At 36.0% G+C, this 21,601-nt stretch overlaps 1 protein-coding gene across 1 annotated transcript; it reads right to left on the bottom strand.

Annotated features, from left to right (window-relative positions):
* Positions 1-1,562: 1,562 nt before the first annotated feature.
* On the bottom strand, positions 1,563-19,768 carry LOC306874298 (SH3 domain and tetratricopeptide repeat-containing protein 1-like). The gene is given in 18 exon segments (XM_079424269.1): positions 1,563-2,180; positions 2,184-2,393; positions 3,498-3,694; positions 4,017-4,167; positions 4,357-4,479; positions 4,956-5,106; positions 5,546-5,726; positions 6,648-7,407; positions 7,865-8,781; positions 9,280-9,312; positions 13,895-14,025; positions 14,151-14,346; positions 15,917-16,261; positions 16,625-16,765; positions 17,391-17,496; positions 17,599-17,729; positions 18,543-18,608; positions 19,467-19,768. Coding segments are annotated over 18 exon segments (4,083 nt in total). The 5' UTR covers positions 19,657-19,768; the 3' UTR covers positions 1,563-2,126.
* Between the last annotated feature and the right edge of the window lie 1,833 nt (positions 19,769-21,601).

Below are 21,601 nucleotides of genomic sequence, written 5' to 3'. Positions count from 1 at the left end.
AGCTCAAAACGCTAGTGATGGGAAGTTCGACTCATTTCCGCGAATCGGTTATTTAAACAGTTCGTTTCAGAGAACCGAATCAATAATCGGAATCAGCTACTTCACGCGCTTTATTTTTTCATTAACAATGGCATTTGTTGTAATTTCATGTGTGTGGGCTATTTCTGCCTTGATTCGGCTCATAAAAACAGCTTTAAAGTACTAAATTGCAACTTGATCATTACAAATGTGCAAATACAAATATATTTAAATGCATAACAGAATATAGAATATAATTTCAATAGAAATTACATTAAAATATATTTTAGTTTACGGTTGTCAGTACATTCTACAGCATACTTTAACCATATTTCATTATGAAAACAGAGCTAATTATGAAATTACTCATGCTTAAGTAGGACAAAACACTCAACCAATGGCATTTAACATAAATTTAAATTATAATACATTTTCCCAGACAGCAAGCAGTGTTGGCCCAGATCCGGCCCACATCTGGCCCGCATGGATTTCACACGGGCCAGATGTGGGCTGGATCTGGGCCAAAAATATGTTGCTGTCTGGGTTAATTTAAATGCAATTAACATGCAGTTAAATGTCTGAAAACATTACATTCAGTTCACACTGTAAATATTATAAAGTGTACTTATTTCACATGAAACTGTACATTGTAAAAAATGATCGTGATTTTAACGGTAAAAAACTGTGAAAATGCTACGGTAAAAACCTGTTACATGGTTAACGGAAAGTTCCTGTAAAATTTACAGGGAAAAACCGTAAACTGACGTTCCCAGAATTCGAATTTGAATTTGACGTTTTTTCTTTGAAATAACTGTTTCTTCTTAGTTTTTTCTTATCAGTTATATTTATTAGGGTTGTATGTTACATCTAATGTTGTTAAATTAATGTTTATAGCATATTTCAGTTTAATGAGTCTCACCATGATGGTGTTTAGTGCTTGTGTGAATGACACTGTGCACCTTCTATATATGTGATATTGTTTAAAAGTTGCTTGTGATAGGCTTTGGCTCATCATGTGACTTTCTCATCATCACCTGCATTTGGTGGTTTGCAGTGAATTTCAAAGGAACAAAACAGATTTCAGTACTTTAATAGGTTGGTATATTAAGATTATATCAGTTAAAGAAATTGCAGTAATTAACTGTAACTTTCAGTTAAAACCGCAATACCTAAAACGTTGCTACCGTATTTTTTACGGTAGAATTCTGGCAGCCACAGCTGTCGGTTTTTTACCGTAAATTTTACGGAATTTTTTTTACAGTGTAAAGATCTGACATAAAATAACCATTCTTTCACAAACATCATTTCAGCTTACTCCACTGCACTAGGTCTGCTGATTGTCCCCTATTTGATCTGGACTGAGTCTTAATAAACTGCTCGGATACCAACAGATCTATTGTTTGGATGAAAAACAATAGAGTAGAAATGCGATTGCAGGATCTTGACAAGGGCTCACTAGTACTCAAGGTTTGCATTGTTATAAATTACCTTGATATATAATACTGTAAGCAATTGAATATTAAATCCACTTTTTATTGGGGGGCATAGTCTCTTTTTTGCACATACATCTGAATGCCGCCAAGGCTCTCGAACCTACAGTGCCAGTGGATTTGTTTTCACTGAACTGGGAGGGTTTGGACCAAGTCATGTATTTCACCAGGCATGAACATGTTTATTTAAAACTATAACTCCTGTCATTCTCTACACTTTGTACAAACAGAACAGCCCTTGTTGAGGTAAAAATGTGTTCACTGACATCACTTGCATGTGTCAAATGAAGGTAATAAGATTTTACAGAATGGAAAACCAGAAACAACAAATTCTACAATTTTAGACAATTATTTTCCTTAAGAAAGAAAGAAAATTGTATCTGTTTTTTGGTTACTTCCAACATGGGATATTGTGCCAAATGGACAATTCCTGAAAGTTGTATTGCTTACACTCCAGTAAACACTCTCCGGACCAATCAACATGTCTCATGAGTCAGACATTCCAGAAATCAACTAACATACATAACATCCAGCAAATAAAAGTAAACATGGGAAATTCACACACAAGTCAAATCAAAAGCATGCAGTGGAAGTTTCATATCCCATTAGAATCCAGCTCTATCTTGTTGCCCCAGTTATTGTGTTTTTGTACTGGGCTGTGATCCTGAAGCTTTAGTCTGGTGCCAGGTTGATACGGCGAATATGGAGATCATTAGCGAAAGCTCTCGCTTGCTGGTAGAAAAACAGCGAGAGTTCACGGTCCATGAGGCAGTTGTGATAGATGGTGGCCAACTGAGTGCACAGCTCTAGCTGGGACCTCTTGTTGCTCAGATCCATAGCAGCAGCCAAGGCAAGGTGATAATAGCCAGCAGCATCAAATGGGTCCTTGAATACAGAGAGAGAGAAGATTTACAATATTAGTAGCTATTGTTCTATTAAGAGATTAAAATATTAGTCCTGTTGTTCTATTAAGAGATTTAAATATTAGTCCTGTTGTTCTATTAAGAGATTTAAATATTAGTCCTGTTGTTCTATTAAGAGATTAAAATATTAGTCATTGTTCTATTACGAGATTAAAATATTAGTCATATTGATCTATAAAGAAATTAAAATATCATTGTTCTATTAAGAGATTAAAGTAGTAGTTGCTATTCAGTTTAATGCAATGTGCTTTTCATTTTTAAATATCATGGTTATCGACAATACCAGGACAAAAGCAATGGTGATTATACATAAGACGGTGATACTTGGTTGATAACTGGGCGTTGCATGAGTAAAGCACTGTACTGTGTTCATTTGCGAGAAGCTCATGATCCAGTGTTTTCAGTGTCTCCGAGCAACTAAATGCTGCTCCACATGAACTACATATATGCTAGAGGTTTGGGTCGTTTGTAACATACATTTAAAAAGCAAAATATGACAACCATCTGTAACAAGAATCATTCATCTTTTGTCAACAAAAGATACAATTTTCCAACAAAAAAGCTATATAGTTACACATTTTAAAGCAAAAAACTTAAGATATCCTTGAATATTTATATGAATTATTGACTAGAAATATAATTTAACTGTTGTTCTGTAAATTTATTATTATTAAATTTTCATTTTTTTTATGTTGGAGTACAATAGAATTATTAGATATAGCCTAGATATAGCATGTGCTTTATATAATTAAATATAAATATATTTTCATTCTAAATATGAGTAAGCTTCCATTTTGAGGTGTGAATAAATGCTAATTTACTGAGTATGTATTTAGACTGCCATCTTCTGGTCAATTTACAATCTGGAATTGAATGTGTTTTTTGTTTTTCTTTCAAATTTTGACTTTCACTTCTCCCAACTTAATTTGTAGAGACAACTATAAGTAAGCTGTTCATACACTAATTTCTAATTCTATTGCAGTCTCACATTATTGCTCTTTGCTTGTTTTACCATCGCGACCAACGTAACATTGGCTAAACCAAAGGCACACATCCACTAGCTTACCTTTACATCATAGAAGACGATGTCTCCAAGTGTTTTGTAAACCCTGACATAGTAGAGGGCTTCCTCATCGTACTGCAGGGGCGAGGGGCACAGGGATAGGGCTTTCAGAAAGTGGTGCTCTGCCATTTCAAACTGACCCAGACAATGGTACAATGTGGCGAGTCGATGGAATGCCACCCGCTCATTTAAATCATCAGCTGTGAGAAAATACACAGATGAAAGGAAACACTGTTATCTGTCTTTAAAGGTTTTTGGCTGTGCACTGTCATGAACATGAGTTTACCATGTGTGCTTTATTCTCAAAACAGACTAAATATTTGGCAGAGAGCCACAATCTGTGAAGGATCATAAATCAGTATAATACAATGAATAACGTGGATTTGGAAAAGTCACAGTTCTACATAATGGGGTTTTTAATGTTGCCAGACTGTTATGAAAGATACACATTATATTGTACAAATTGAACTTACAAAACTGTAGAGTACTTGAGTGTCTTTGAGTGCACATGTGTTAACCTACCCAGACTCAAGCTAATGTCTAATGCAGTTTGAGTGTACTCAATGGCCTCTGAACACTGTCCCAGCTGCAGCAGGAGCTCTGAAAGCTTATTACACAGCCTAAGCTGAGAGCGCACACTGCTCGTCTTCACCGCGATGGGAAGGGCTCGGTCCTTATGAACACACAGATACACATGTTCACAGCACACAGACAAACAAACTGAAGGATTATGATTGTGATTAATGTTTTCTAATAACAAATATTGTAATAATGGAAATAACAGGGACCTGACAGTCACAGAGTGCAATAACAACACAGTGCGAAAGACTTTTCTCTCTTCGTCAACATGTACATGACCTACCCTGTAAAAGCAGATGGCTTTCTCCCTGTCCTGTGAACTGTTGAAGAACACATCACCAGCTGCCTCCAACATCTCCAGTGTGAAGAGTGTGTCTCCTGTGCTCAAAGCCATGTCCTGGGCAACCTGTTACATAGAGAACAGGCCTTTAATTCACCTCTAAAGCAAATGTCCAGCAACATCATATTTGAAATGCAATTTTGGGATGGCATGCTGTACTTACCCACACACACACACACACACACACACACACCTACTCATTCCTTATTATTGCTAACTTCAACATTTAAGTGATTAAAATGATGAAATAAGACAAATGGAAGTGTGGGAATTAAGTATTGGCCAAAAAATGAAAACATATCTAAATATTTTAGCTTCCTTGAGTTGCCTTAGACTACTAGTTTGAAATTAAAAACTTAAATGATTATAAAAGATACTGAAGGAGTTGGTAGTGTGTTCTCATCATTATATTACATCAGTCAATACATTTAGACAAATAGGTATATACAAAGTTCACACAATAATATTTCAACTTGATCCCCTGCCTATGGTTCCAGTAACAGACACTCAGGCAGAAATGCATAAATGAAGGCAGTTTTGACCTGCACATAGAGGTCCACTAGCTCTGTCTGTTGGAGGATGTGGTAAATCTTTCCCGCTTTTAACCAGGCATGAGCCTCTTTGCGTTTTTTACCCAAGTCGATGAAGATGCCCAGGCTTTGTTTGGTGTAATCTAAAGCAGTTCTATTGGCTCTGTGAGATGACATGACCAACTTTAGTAAGGCTGTCTGCAGTCATTATAATAATGTGTAATACGTTACAACTGGGAACTCATTATTATTGCAACAACTTTGGGTTAAACCACTTTGTTCTTCCTGGATGCATAAATGGAGTTAGAACTTTATTATATTATTCACCCAAAAAATTAAATGTCATCATTTGCTCACCCTCATGTCATTCCAGACCTATATGAGTTTTGTTTATTACAAAAGAAGATATTTTTGAAGAATGTTGACCAATTTGTTATCACTAACCGTAATTTTCATAAAAAAAAAAACATTTCTCAAAAATGTTCATTTATGTTTCACAGAAGGAGTGAGGTGAGTAAATGACTTTTTTGGATGAACTATCCCTTGTACTGCAGTATATGTTCAGAACATCTCTCTTAAATCTTCTAATAAGCAGGTCTCACTTCTCGGAAGCTAGGTTCAGGTACAGCTGGCTGATCTTCTCCAGTATCTCTCCCTCTAAGCTCTTGTCTCCTATCCGCTGCAGAAGGTTCAGCTGGTGCTCGTTGTAGATGATACACTGGGCTTCATCCGGACACACCTCTTCGTATAGCTGACACAGGTGACGTGTGGCTTGCAGCTGGCCTGTTGTCATACAAAGAAGAATATATTTTTGAGAGGTAAGTCTGGTGATCAGCAAACCTGTTAATAAACTGGATTGGATGTGGAAATAATAGAAGGTAGCCAGGTGGTTAAATTTATGAATACAAAAATAAAAATCCTGTCATCATTTACTCACACTTGTATCATTCCAAACACACAAGAATTTCATTCATCTTTGAAACACAAATTAAGATATTTTCAATGAAACTGATTGATTGGTCTCTCCACTGTAAGTTAATAACACTTTGATGCTTTAAAAAGTTGATAAAAACATTGTAAAAGCAATCCATATGAATTTAGAGATTTACTCCAAGTTGTCTGAAGAAATTTAATTTAAGACAATTAAATCCTAACACAATTGTTCTCACGCGTCAAGTATGAAGAAATGAGGTGTGTTCTCGCACATCAAATATGGCTGACTTTCCGTTTACCATATTTGATGAGCTCTATGTATGTGCAAATATCAATGTTTGTATGTAAATTAATAAAAACCTTAAGTCTGTTCATAACATAAAGCAATTGTATATCTTCAGAGGACTAAACTGGATTAAATTAATTCCTATAGATTGTTTTTATGATGTCTTTATGATTTTTTTTTTTTTTGAAGCAGCAAAGTTTAGGTGGAGTGGACCTTCAACAGACAGAAAGAAATCTCTCGGGTTTCATTAAAAATGTTTTCACTGAATGAAAGTCTTATTGATTTGGAATGAAATGGGGGGAGTAATTGATGACAATTATTATGTTTGTTTGAATTATACTCTTAAAAAAATTACATAAAGTAATTTGTGGTTTTATGTTGACTTACAATCAGAAACCAAACTATAATGTCTCACTATAGATTTCCTCACATCTAACGTTCGAGATACTGATACTTGCACTAATACAATTATGATAAACACCTACTATCTATATGACTGATAAACATGGCACTCAGCAGGGCCCATTCGTAGTATATCGTCCCACTCTCATTGTTTCCTTGTGTAACAAAGTGTTTTCCCAACTCAAGAAGCACTAAAATAAAACTGAATTCATGCTCTTCATCCTCAAGCTCAGAGAACAGCTCCACTGACTGAATGAGGTATTCCTCTGCCAATCTTTTTGCCTTGATTTGCAAACACATGAATCCAAAGTGGGCCAGTCCTATGGCCCAGTTACGTCTATCCTCAAAATCCTCGCATATCTCAATTGCAGCCCGGTAGCTCTCAGCGGCCTGTCGGATGTCCGCTGAATGTCTGTATGAAATGGCCCGCATGTTGTAAACCACTCCTTCCAACTGAGTAGTACAGTGCTCGGGAAGCGATGACAGCACAGCGTCTAGCACTGCCAGGGCTGTGCCGGGTCGCTGGTTGCAGATGTACAGCCAAGCCAACCATAGGAGAGCTGCAGTAGTGTCTGACTGGCCAACGCTGGACATACTGCTGTGGTCGAGGACAGTGGACATGTAGCGAACAGCTCTGTCAGGCATGCCGTGGATATGGAAGAGCCAGGACAAACACAGGGCGTGGATATGACCCAGCACAGGTTCCTTGCTGGAGGGCTCTACAGCAGCGGCACGGGTCAGGTATGGAGCCACTTGTGTTGGGACGACCACTCCATACAGCTCTGATGCATTTTCCAACAATAACGAGATACTACAAAGACAGTGTGACACGGTGGCTCCTACCTGTGAAAGAGAACGGATGAATGCATAAATCAACTGATATAATTGAAATAATTTTAAATATGTAGTTCATTTTACACAAATAAATTTAGTAAATATATGAATAATTTTATCAACTATTTAAGTTATTCTGTTTAATTAAACAAAATCGAATCATTTTATCATCTTATTTTAAATTTTTTTTTATTAAATTTTTGCTGTGACAGTGCTGCTACCTGTGAAAGAGAATGGATAAATGGACATATCTTTTTATTTTTTTTATTTGTTTTTATATATTTATCTTAATTTATTTATCTATTAAATAATTGTAAAATTAAGTTACAAATTATTAAATAAATTTAATGATATAACAATTAACTTTTAATTATACATATATTTGTTTTATTTAATATATACATATTTTATATAATTTATCTAATATAAGTGCTTTCTGAAACCACTATCAAGGTATAGCACCCACCTGAAGTGATGCTCGCTTTGCACAGCTTTCAGCCAAGCGTGGCTGTCTCTGGTCACTGTAGAGTCTTGCTAACACCAGGAAAACTTGACTCAATGTCGCATCGCATGTGTCAGGAACTTCATCAGCAAGGATCAAAAGCCTTTCAATGAATGGGATTGCACTCATGCCATCTTTAAGCTTCAGGTGGAGCTTCGCCAGGAGGAAGCAGGCCCGTGCCTCGGCAGGCTGATTCTTAGCCAGGATGGCTTTTTTTAGTACATATTTTAATACCTCAGGATCCTCACAGCCAAACAAACAATCAGGGACAGCCATCAACAAAGCAGACAAACGCTCTGAAAAACTGAAAAATCTTTCATGGTTCTTCTGTGTTAGGTAGATAAGTGCCAGGTTGGAGTAAATGGCAGAGAGCAGAAACATGTCTGTGAAACAGTCCCTGGGTACATTCAAGGCTTCCTCATAATAAACCCGAGCTTGAGAGAACTTTGACCTCCCTGCACAAAGCTGTCCAAGAAGAAAACAAATTCGACTCTGCGCCCACAAAGCACGCTTCTTTCGTGCCAGTTCTCGGGCTACACCTAAATACGCCACTATCTCCTCTTCATCAGAGTGACCCTCGAAATGTGAGATGAGGAATTCTGGGTAAGCCCTGTACAAAAGCAGGAACTCCGGCTGGTGGCCACGGCTGCTCAAGAATGAAAGCAGTGCATGATGTTCATCTGGACTGCTGGTGTTGTCCTGCTTTAAGCAGACAGAAAAACTTGGGGTTTCCCGGGACGACTCTGTATCATCAGCTTCTTTCTTCATCTGTTGCTTGATGCTGACCGATGAAACATCCTTTCTTTGAGACTCATCTACCTCACTCAAAATATGTTTGACTTTCTGTTTTAGGTTGTTTAATTCTGTCTGATGAGTCTTGTCTGAAGACAAATAATAAAATAATAAATAAATGTATTTAAATAAACAGATCATTATTTTAATTAGTCCATCCTACGCATCAATCAAGACATTAGTCATTTAAATATACAAAAATGATTCTTTACACATATAAAATTCTATTAAATAATTAGTTATTTCATTTTATTTCCTCTGAACGGACAAAAAAAAATAATGAACAGACAGACAGACAGACAGATAGATAGATAGATAGATAGACAGACAGACAGACAGACAAACAGACAGATAGACAGACAGATACAGACAGACAGACAGACAGATACAGACAAACAGACAGACAGATACAGACAGACAGACAGACAGACAGATAGACAGATAGACAGATACAGACAGACAGACAGACAGATAGACAGATAGACAGATACAGACAGACAGACAGACAGACAGACAGACAGACAGACAGACAGATAGACAGGCAGACAGACAGACAGACAGACAGACAGACAGAGATATTTACTCACTTTGAACTGATCCTGGAGTTTCTTTTGCCAGATCTTTGGTATGTAAAACAAATAAAACAAACGTTTGTTAAAGGAAACATATTAGGAAAGAATTAAGAAATGTAAATACCAAATATTTGAATCAAGTCATGTTTTCTGTCATCTTGGTTGGTTCATTTCCGTGCGCTTTAGCGAGGCACTTGAGGCAAGTGGCCTTTACTGTAAATCGCCCCAGGTGCTTTAGATTGATTGCACGGCAGAACATACAACAGTAACGTTCCATCTTTGTAAGTTCAAAACTGTAGTGGGCCCTGTGCTGTATTTAGTCATTTAAATATACAAAAATGATTCTTTACACATATAAAATTCTATTAAATAATTAGTTATTTCATTTTATTTCCTCTGAACGGACAAAAAAAAATAATGAACAGACAGACAGAGAGACAGACAGACAGACAGACAGACAGACAGACAGACAGACAGATAGATAGATAGATAGATAGATAGATAGATAGATAGATAGATAGATAGATAGATAGATAGATAGATAGACAGACAGACAGACAGACAGACAGACAGACAGACAGACAGACAGACAGACAGATAGATAGATAGATAGATAGATAGACAGACAGACAGACAGACAGACAGACAGACAGACAGATACAGACAGACAGACAGACAGACAGACAGATAGACAGACAGATACAGACAGACAGACAGACAGACAGACAGACAGACAGATACAGACAGACAGACAGACAGATACAGACAGACAGACAGATAGACAGACAGATACAGACAGACAGACAGACAGACAGATACAGACAGACAGACAGACAGACAGACAGATACAGACAGACAGACAGACAGACAGACAGATACAGACAGACAGACAGACAGACAGACAGATACAGACAGACAGACAGACAGATACAGACAGACAGATACAGACAGACAGACAGACAAATACAGACAGACAGACAGACAGACAGATATTTCCTCACTTTGAACTGATCCTGGAGTTTCTTTTGCCAGATCTTTGGTATGTAAAACAAATAAAACAAACGTTTGTTAAAGGAAACATATTAAGAAAGAATTAAGAAATGTAAATACCAAATATTTTAATCAAGTCATGATTGATTCAAATATTTAGATTTATATTTAGATTGATTGCACGGCAGAACATACAACAGTAGCGTCCCATCTTTGTAAGTTCAAAACTGTAGTGGGCCCTGTGCTATATGTCTGTAATTTATGTGCAAAATATAACCCACAAGCACAGTAAAGAAAACCTGCGCAATCTTAAATATTATTTCTCTCTATCGTAACGACAGCTTTGTTTTTATAAGCTCCGCGATTGGTAACGTTAGACGACTGCTGTAGTGATAACGATGCTCTGTTTTAGCATTTAAATCCGCTGGACAGTGACTGAGAAAGATGCCGAAGAAAGGAAGCGACTCCAAGCCCTTTGTTACAGCTCTACGATGGGAAGAAGTTCAAAGTAAAACGCAGATAGTGCTGATGATGGAGCGCCAATAACATCAGCTGTAACTAAGACATCGGTTTATATTATTTTACAGTTGCTTTCATTATTATGGGTTTTACAGATTTCTGCAACCCTGACAAACTGCTGTTGTGCCCCTATGACCCACATCATCTGATCACACTGCTCTGTTATGAGCTATTATCATTTCTTAACCAGTAAACATTCAATGGGGACACAAGATTACTTACAATTATATAAAGTAACTTAATTAATATGGTAAAAAAAAAAAAAACTGCTAATAGTCCAGATGTAATTTAGGCCTACAAAATGTACTGTAAACGAGTGAAAAATAGGATGAAGTAGAATTGAAATCCTTGGCATACAAATTGATTAAATACAGTGTTGTGCAAAATTATTAGAACAAATAATAAAAAAGTCAGTTATTTCTATCTTTTGCTGTAGTGTGTCAGTAGGAAATATCAGTTTACATTTCCAAACAATAATTTTGCCATTAATTGTAATAATCCAGTGAGATTTTAGTTTGCACAAGGAGTCTGACAACAGCCAGTGATCGTATCTCATCATCATCATCCAGTCTGTCTGGAATGACATGAAGAAACTGAGACAGACTAAATCTAGAAGAACTGTGGCAACGTTTCCAAGATGTTTCAAGAAACCTACCTGCAAAGCTACCAGAAAAACTATGCACAAGTGCACCTAGGGCAAAAGCTGCTGTTAACTGTCACGGGCCCACCGGTGGGCCCACTTGCCATTACATGTTTTAAACAGTAATATCTTAGTCTGAACCTAAAGCAATCTTGAGAAACTATATATCGTTTGAAAGCTTAAAGACTCTAGTTTTCATATTTGTTGACTGACTTTTGAAATATTTTACAGAGCAACCGTAATTTATTAATTTGTAAGAAGAGTACTCATCAGACTCAGAGCCAGAACTGACCTTTACTTTGAAATAGTGATACATATATAAAATCATGAAAAATCAGCCATTCATGTTCATGTCAAGTGTTCAAAAGATAACTTTCATTCTATTTTTTGAGAAAAAAAGGTCTAAAAGTGTTTCGAATATAAAGAAAAAACAATAGGTTCTCAATTTTTGATGCAGCATGAACTATAACGTACGTCCAGGGTTCTTGTTGCATGTCTTTTATGTTTTTTAGAGGTTGAATTTAAATCAAATACTGCCATACTACCCTTAATACTTCTGAATGTGATGTCTACGTCATAAATATTGAGAAAAGTAAGGAAAAACGTGTTTCAGATCACTCGAACCATACATGGAAATGGAGCCGCCCTTATATGGTTACTAATGGGGTTTGATGGTCATCTAGTGGAAAAGCTTGGTACTGCGCCCAAACAAAATTTCACTGAAAGCTAATTTTTTGAGATATCAACCTCAAATTTGGAACACAACTTCTTCAGCTTGATTTTCTAGCAGTTTTAGAGTAAAACATGTTTTGTAAAATATATATTTTATATAAAATATAAATATTTTAATTTTTACATTTTATATTTCCATAAACCAAAACTTCCATAACTTTTTTATAATATACTTTTTATAACTTGTTTTCACCTCTACAATAATCTGCTAAGTGTCTTCTTTAAAAAGAGACCAACCTTATGTATCTGCTCCAAACCATTCAAAATGTATAACAATTTAAGTTGGAAATGGCATTTTCAGGCCTATACTCAAAAAGTGGAACCGACAGTTAACAGGTTAAACGTAAAGGATGCTCACACCAAATGTTGATTTAGTTAAGTTAATTGATAGAGAGAATCTATTTATGACTCTTTTTGACAGCATCTTCATTTTACAGCATTTTTGCACAAGTGCCTAAAACTTTTAACAGTACTGTAGCTTTGCAGGTAGGTTTCTTGAAGCATTTCAGAGACGTTGCCACAGTTCTTCTGGATTTAGTCTGTATTTAACACTATTCTTGTGGTTCAGTGCAAGCCGATGTTCTGTCAGTCGGTTGTTGATTGGATGGAGGCAGAATATTAGTTTGCAGTCGATTATAAGAAAGGAGTATAGTTTAAGTGAACTAAGTAATTGGTCTGAGCATACTGTAAGAAGGCTGCCATTTTCACTGCAAGATCGAGTTTTGACATTTTGAATATAGAGGTCAAATGGTCAAAAAATGTAATTGAATTAAACACTTGCATGGATGAACTCTATAACATGAATTTACCAAACAGACAGGGTGAATTGTCATGTCATGCTAAGTTATTACCAAGTTACTGATTCAACTAGACTTGCAGTCCTAGAAGAAAACTACTTCTGTTTCATTGTGATGTTAAGACTTTTAAAAGTATTGAGCACTGATAAATATCTGTGATCTTAATGTCATTTGTAGAATCATCCTGAATTGGTTGGTGAGCATAATATGAGCATAGTGTCTATGCCTTACAGAAGTGGACAAGCATGTAACTTCAGTGCCATCTTTTGTCTGGGATGTGTTGAAATCGCTTCCTCAGGACAGGTCAGTATAGAGCTAACTTCACAACAACATTACTGAATCATACGCAGTAGCATTTAGTATTCTTTTGATCAGATTGGTTGAATCTTCAATTAAAACAACAAAATCGTGATGGCACATCTCTGTATTAGGGAAAACCCCAGCACTTCCAGCAATGTGATTTCTGGTCTCAGAGCACCACGAGTTCTTCCCTGGATAAGCAACTGTACTGATTTTTGAGTTTTTTTAGTATGTCAACCATGTGAAGAGTATTCCTGTACAAATGACATTGAATCTTGTTAGTGTTGGTTGCTTGTTCTGGCATTTCTTGTATAGGTCACTAGTTCTTGCAGTGGCATTAGTTTCTTAATCTTCAGTTTATTTTCCCAAAGGTGGAGCAGTAAAGATGGTTTAGGTTCTTAGCTGTGTTTACACCACACAAAAGAAAAGCTTACGACCAGGATATACAGAATACAAGACATTAATTGATGTGTTTTTGCTTTATGCAAAACCTCTGTGGTGTGTTAGGAACGCCTCTTTTTGGTAAGAAAAGAAATTGTTAGTAGTTTTTCTTAGACAAATCCTGTTCATAGCACAGATACTGTTGTAAAGGCAAATAAACCTTAATTTGTAAATGCTAAAATGTTGAGATTCAAATCCCTGTGAGCCTTACCAAGTTTGTAGTTTGTGCCAACATCAGACTGGCATATTTTCTTCAATAAAGCAATAGTGTCCTCTTTCATTTTGTCCTGATCCAAGGTATCAATTTGTCTGTCTTCATCTTTCAAGAATATGTCAGATGATCTGTAATGGAAGCACAGGATAAAGTTATAAAGTATCGAGCGTAAAATTGTGAAAACTGTCATTTAAGATGAACCACACAACAGAAATACTACTTGAAATATTCATAAAATGACACAAGCACTTACTCACAAAATGAACTGGTTGTTTTGACCAGGTTGGTTTTGACAAGTCCGATATCCCCAGTTCTCTCCGATTTTCCCATAAACCAATCAAAACAGGCTACCAGGAGGCCCAGGATGATGATACGTTCACCAGCCTGCAAACTCAGTTCATCTGGCCCGTCGGCATTATACTCTTCTGTGGCCTCACAGACCCCTACTGCTGTGAAAGGTATTGTTACAATTGTGATAGAGTTAAATTGTGATGATGACAATGCCGCACTGTTACATTATTTTATTTTGTAGTTCCTAAAAATCCTAAAAATGAATTCAAGCTTCTAAATATATAAATCTTAGTAAATCCTAAATATATAAATCTTAGTAAATCCTCCAGATTTTGTGTGCAACTTCCACTCCCACTTCCACTTCCATTGCTTTTTCAATGACAGTAAAGACTTTTACATTACAAATTTTTCAATTTTTAATAAAGACTGTTCTTTTGAACTTTTCATTCATCAAAGAATCCTAAAAAAATAATGGGCAGCACAACCATTTTCAACTACATTTTAAAATAAATGTTTCTAATAAGATATCAATAGGAAATCCTTCTTTAGCACCAAATCAGCATTTTACAGTGATTTCTGAAGGATCATGTGACACTGGAGACTGAAGTAATGACTGCTGAAAATTCAGCTTTGCCATCACAGGAATAAATTACATTGAAAAATATATTAAAAGAGAAAACTGTTATTTTAAATTGTAATAATATTTCACAATATGACTGTTTTTACTGTATTTTTTGATCAAATAAATGCATCTGTGCATGGTGAGCCTAAGAGACTTTCAAAATTATTACCAAATCTTACCGACTGCAAAACATTTGAACAAGATATACAGTGGGTACGGAAAGTATTCAGACCCCCTTAAATTTTTCACTCTTTGTTATATTGCAGCCATTTGCTAAAATCATTTAAGTTCATTTTTTTTCCTCATTAATGTACACACAGCACCCCATATTGACAGAAAAACACAGAATTGTAGACATTTTTGCAGATTTATTAAAAAAGAAAAACTGAAATATCACATGGTCCTAAGTATTCAGACCCTTTGCTGTGACACTCATATTTTTAACTCAGGTGCTGTCCATTTCTTCGGATCATCCTTGAGATGGTTCTACACCTTCATTTGAGTCCAGTTGTATTTGATTATACTGACTGGACTTGATTAGGAAAGCTACACACCTGTCTATATAAGACCTTACAGCTCACAGTGCATGTCAGAGCAAATGAGAATCATGAGGTCAAAGGAACTGCCTGAAGAGCTCAGAGACCGAACTGTGGCAAGGCACAGATCTGGCCAAGGTTACAAAAACATTTCTGCTGTATTTAAGGTTCCTAAGAGCACACTGACAGAACTGGAGAGGATCTGCAAGGAGAAATAGCAGAGGATCCCCAAATCCAGGTGTGAAAAGCTTGTTGCATCTTTCCCAAAAAGACTCATGGGTGTATTAGATCAAAAGGGTGCTTCTGCTAAATACTGAGCAAAGGGTCTGAATACTTAAAACCATGTGATGTTTCAGTTTTTCTTTTTTAATAAATTTGCAAAAATGTCAACAATTCTGTGTTTTTCTGTCAATATGGGGTGCTGTGTGTACATTAATGAGGAAAAAAAAGAATTTAAATGATTTTAGCAAATGGCTGCAATATAACAAAGAGTGAAAAATTTAAGGGGGTCTGAATACTTTCCGTACCCACTGTATATAATAAAGTACAATTATTTAAACATTTTCTCACCAATCTGGAAGGGAAGGTCACTTGTGTCCTTTCCACCACCCACTAATATACTCTCTGGGCAGGACTTAAAAAACCACCTTGGGAAGTAAAAAAAAATGTTGTTAGTTCTGTGTTCTGTTGATTTTATGTCAATAAGTGACACATACTCATGAAAAGGAATGACCGGCTCCACAGCTGGTTTTGGTTTGGTTCCTCTAGCCCCATCTGCAAGTGACAGCACTGTCCACCCTGATCCTAGGAATGGAGGCTCAAACAAAGCGATAGCCCCCTTCTCCAAATAAAGGTCGATACCTGACGTAGAGCTATCAAACATCTGATTTGCTGTGCAGCATCCAAAGAAAGACCCTAAAAAGTATACAATATTGTTTTATTACATATAGCAGTGATATTCACTCATACGTGTGCCAGCCTGTTTCTGAAATTAAATATAAAGTATATAGTGTGCATAAACACTATCACCCGGTTTCACAAACAAGGCTTAAGCCTAGTCCTAGACTAAAATGTAAATCTGAGCTATTTCAACTGAAAGAAACTTCCACTGATTGATCTTAAAACATATCAGTGACTTTGTTTTGTCTTTAGATGCACACCAGTAATGTTTTTTTTCTAAGGCACGTTTATAAAACTTACTTAAATGTCCTAATTGAACAATGGTCTAATCCTGGTTTAGGCTAAGCCCTGTCTGTGAAACCGGGCCTATATATTTACCTTCTTGCATTAGAAAGCCTTTATACATCAGATTTAGTGTCTCTTCTTTAACTGAGATCTCAATTCCTGAATGCTGATCAAGGGAGATTAACCAGAACTCCTGGTTCATGAGGAGGTTTTCCATACACTGACCCAAGAAGCCTGGTTGAAATGACACATTTAGTAAATCTTAAGTGATATTATTATTTAATATACACTACCGATTTGATTCTAATATGCTTATTTGATGCTCAATTATTATTGGTGCTTAAGTTATTAATATCGGTTCTTTTTATTATCAATGTTGGATTCTTTGATGGATACAAAATTCAATAGAACAGTATTTTTATGAAATAGAAATCCTCTTTAACATTCTTTAGTGTCTTTATTGTCACTTTAGATCAATTTAAGGCATCTTTGCTGAATAAAACTAATATTATTACCCTTTTTCTCTCTCTCAAATCTATCTTACCCAAAACGTTTGAATGGTATCATGGTTTCCACATGAAGCAAAAAAAAAATCTTTTCAACATTGATAAAAAAAAAAAAATCTTTCTTTAGCACCAAATCAGCATTTTAGATTTCTGAAAGATCATGTGAGGCTTTTAATCATAATAATTTCACAATATGACTGTTTTTACTGTATTTTGAATCAAATAAATACAGCTTTGGTGAGCATAAGAGACTAAACAAACATAAAAAATCGAACTTTTGGTAGTGCACCTGACTCTACTTGACTTTAATAATAAATGCATACAATATCTGTGGCACTGAAATAAGAACAGACCCATTTTGTGGTATGTGCTGAACTTCCATATTTCTTCAAGTGTTTTAAAGGTGATGAAAATAGTCCTTTCCTCACTACTGATGGATACAAAATGAGCAGACAGCTCCTGCAAGATAGGGAAGCAAGTATGTTAAAGTGTGTATTTATTTGAAATACATTTCAAAAAGGTTTTGAATATTTGATGTAGTCTGAATGGGGATGACCATACAGAGATTAAGGTCATGACCCCTGAGAGGTCAGCTTCCAGCACACAGAGTTTCCTGCAAAGCACTTCCTGTGTGTTCTCATCGGCAGGAAATCGATCTGGCCCCTCCACCATAGCCAGCTGCATAGCCAAAACTGCAACAGGAAATGGCGTATACGGTTAACATTATATCTACCACTGCATCCAACCCTAACAGATCAGCCTACACATGGAAAACATTCCAGTCAGCTCTAGTAAATGTGTAAGGAAAGTGAATTAGTGACGTAAAGTGGCCAGTCAGTTAATATAAGGTGACATAATAAACCAAACCTTTATACTGCTGTAAATTCCAGGTCTAGTTCTACAATTCAATTATAATCTAAAACGATCATCTCAAGAGCATCATTCGTGGTTCAATCCACAGTTTAGATTTTGTATTTTACCATAATCATGTGATATTTCACTGCTGTGTTTAACAGAGAGGGTTAATAAATGAGTCAATGCGCTTTGTAAAGTCCAATGTATGATCTCTAAAAGTTACTCTTTTTTTTTTGAGTGCCACCAAAGCGGGTCAGAGTTCAGTTTAAAGGAATAGTTCATAAAAAATCTGATATTCTGTCATTCACTCACCCTTTCGACTGTGGAACATAAAGGATATTTTGAGAAATCTTTCAGTAACTGTACAATGGAGGTCTACGGTCACCAAAAGTGTTTGGTTCCAAATATTATTTAGAACATGTTCTTTCGTGTTTCATCAAGTCCATCAGGTTTGGAATGACATAAGGGTGAATAAATTGACTTAGAAACGTTGACCAAGAACTGCCAACTCTGGACAGTATTCTATTATTATTCGAGATTATTATGTGATTAAGACAATGGAGGCCATTTACAAAGGCATCAGGATTTCTTCACATCAGTCACAGTGTATTAAGAGGAAGTTGGTATTTTATACGGAGAGCTGGAGTCACCTGTTGGTATATTATCACCAGAAGCTCCTGAAGTACCTTTGATGCTTCCTCTTGAGGTCTTAAAATCTGAAAAGAAATTGACACACTCCCTTAAACCTGGTCTTAACAATGATGTGGGTAATTTCTGTACCTTTTTAACACTTTACTAGATAATTGTTTGTAGTTTAAGGAATTTCCAGCCTTTCAGAATCACTGTAACCAGAATCACAGAATCAGCCTTTCAGTCAAGTCCAGACATTTAAACTTTAATAATTCTAACTTAATTACCCTACCTTTACAACAAACTGACAGGATGGAAATGAAAACCTGTTAACCATTGAGTAGTGCAGGATATAGCTTACACGAGGGTGTTAATTTAACTTTCATAATGGTTTAGAGACATACCACAAGAATCCATTTAATCCATTAATACAAATATATTGATGTTTGAGCTATCGCATTCCCATCCAAAATGGTGATGTCACTTCCTGGAGGATGATGTCATTGTAAATTTCAGGGATTTTGCAAAAGAATAAATAACTTTGTGAAAAGTTAAATAAAAGGATTGCCAACTGATTCAATGTTCATAAGATCCAAATCAAGAAATATTTTAGATTTCCATTCTTCTGTGCTTAGAAGTCATTGCATGGCACTTGGAGAGCAACATCTGCTCAAACCAAAGAACTACTACAATTATTCAGAATTCACTTCACTTAGGCTGATTGAGAAATTGTGAAGAAAGAAAATATGATTTTCCTTTTTATAAATTGTTTTAATAGAGATTTTTATCCATTGGCCTATCAGGCAGTGCAATAATATGTAGCCTATTATTCAAAACTTAAGATCAACTTCATACGTTAACATATGGATGCATCACACATAGCCAATGCAAAACACTTTTTTCTTTTAATTCTCTATGTTGGTCGTGCGCAACCGCGTCCCTACCTCTAGATGAATACTCCATAATATTATCCCATTCATTGTGTGTGTACGCAGTCGACAGCTCTCTGCGTATCATACGAATTCCACCCGGATCGGACTCCAAGCCGTTCCCGGTTTTGGACGAGTTTCTACGAACCGCGACTGACATCCCGCCGGAGTTCCGAGAGGAGAAGCGAATGGTAATGTCGATCATGCGCTCATCGCGCTGTCACCAAATAAGAGCGCACAGGTGTTACATCATACAATACATGACTGCATGGATTCATGTCCTTAATCGTGAAGGAGAAAAGAAAACGAACGTCCAGAACAACAGGCAACAGGTCCAGCTACTCCCTACACCTCTGTCGGAGGTGTGTGTGTGTGTGTGTGTGTTATGTGATTTTGGCATCAGCAAGCAATTTTTAAAAAAAAAAATAAATAACCTTGGGGAAAACCTTGGCACGCAAAGTTTCAGCAAACGTTAATAATCACACGGTGTGAGTGAAGAAGTAAGGAATTGCTGGTGGTCTGTATTATGAGTGTAAACTTAAAAGTAGGTGTCTCTGTGTATTTGGGTGAACTCAGAAAACTTCAGAGGAAGAGTGTCAGCATTTCCCCTTCCTCTCTGGTTGCCTAAAGGAAAGTGGAGTTTTAAAACCCTTGTAGCTATTATGTGGGTACAAATTGTATGGTGGGGGTCAAATTGACCCTATAATTGGCTTCAACACAACTGATCAAAAATCATTAAAAGGGAAAAATCAGGCAAATAGTAAACATTAACATCTCTTACCACTGGTCTATAAACATTTATCAGTAACTCAAACTTATGTGTGCCAAGGGTTTTGCCAGGGTTAGGTCTTTTTAAAAACAAAAATGCTGCCATAACACAATTTCAGTGCTTTAATAATGCATACTGTACATTATAAAATAAACACATTAATATATGATATTTAATAAAAACATTCTATTACCTGTGTGAACATTGTGAAAAGTATTGTAACTATTTTTTAACATTTGTTTTTAAAAACACCATTTTAACATTTTAAACAGAAGAAATGTGGAAAAGTAATTCTGTGTGCTTTCCTGAGCATGGCTACGCTAAGATCATGGGTTCAATTCAAACTGATAAATATCTATGCCCTCAATGTAAGTTTCTTCAGATAAAAGGGTCTGCTAAATGTAGGCTATAATGTAAATGTATACCCTCACAGGGAAGCTGAGAAACTGACATAAAATACATTGGTCTGTGTAGTTGCCCGTAAACATCAAAATCAGAAATTTTGTATGCAAAAGCTTTTGCTGGCATGTTCATGATCATAAATGAGAATAAGTCACAAAATCATAGATTATCCAGTATTTCTAACAACTCAAAAATTGTATAGGCCTAGGTCAAAGGTACCCGGCTAGAAATGTTAATTGCAATAATTATAATTAACAAATCCGATGATTGTTATTCATTCTTGAAATTATCCCCATCTTGAAATTATAGTAACTGTGCATTTGCATTCTGGAAACCTGCAATTTATGAATTCTTGGTTACAGTTAGCCTGCAATAGGTTTAAAGAGTACCCTAATGTGCTTTATCTCCCCCTTTAAAATGTGTTTTTATTTAATTGAAATGTATTATAGAAGTGTCTCATGAATGAAAACTTTAGGACACAACTTAAGCAAAAGCTGCCTTTTCCATGTGGTTGGTGTTCCAGTATTCCTGGATGGTCTAGTTATGTCTCCTATAATTAATATTCATGAGCCAAATCTTACCAGCCCTAGAGCATTCAGGTTTGGCTCATATGTGCCCACTTACCAATGTCTATAACCAGAAAGAAAAGACAGAACGAGGGTATTCTATGGACATCTATATATAAAATATGCATTGTGGTAGAATGATATTATTAGCCTAACTCAGTCTCTGGTCGATGACTATTTTTTTTCACTATAGCCTATATTTTAAATTCAATAGATTTAGATTTTTATCATAAGTAATTATCCAGACCCAATCACAATCATTTAACATACTGGACAAGGCAGTTGAAATTAGTTTTAAATTTCTATTAAATTCTCAGTTTATTTGTAATTAAGATATTGAGGTTTGAAGATTCAGATTCGGGTTTTGAACCCCCAAGCGCCCTCTGGTGGAAGAAGTCCATATAGTAATTAGT

This window comes from Barbus barbus (assembly GCF_936440315.1).
Source record: "Barbus barbus genome assembly, chromosome: 1".
In the NCBI taxonomy this organism is placed as follows: domain Eukaryota; kingdom Metazoa; phylum Chordata; class Actinopteri; order Cypriniformes; family Cyprinidae; genus Barbus; species Barbus barbus.
The sequence above is the reverse complement of the archived record's forward strand: the minus strand, read 5'-3'. Positions and strand labels throughout refer to the sequence as shown.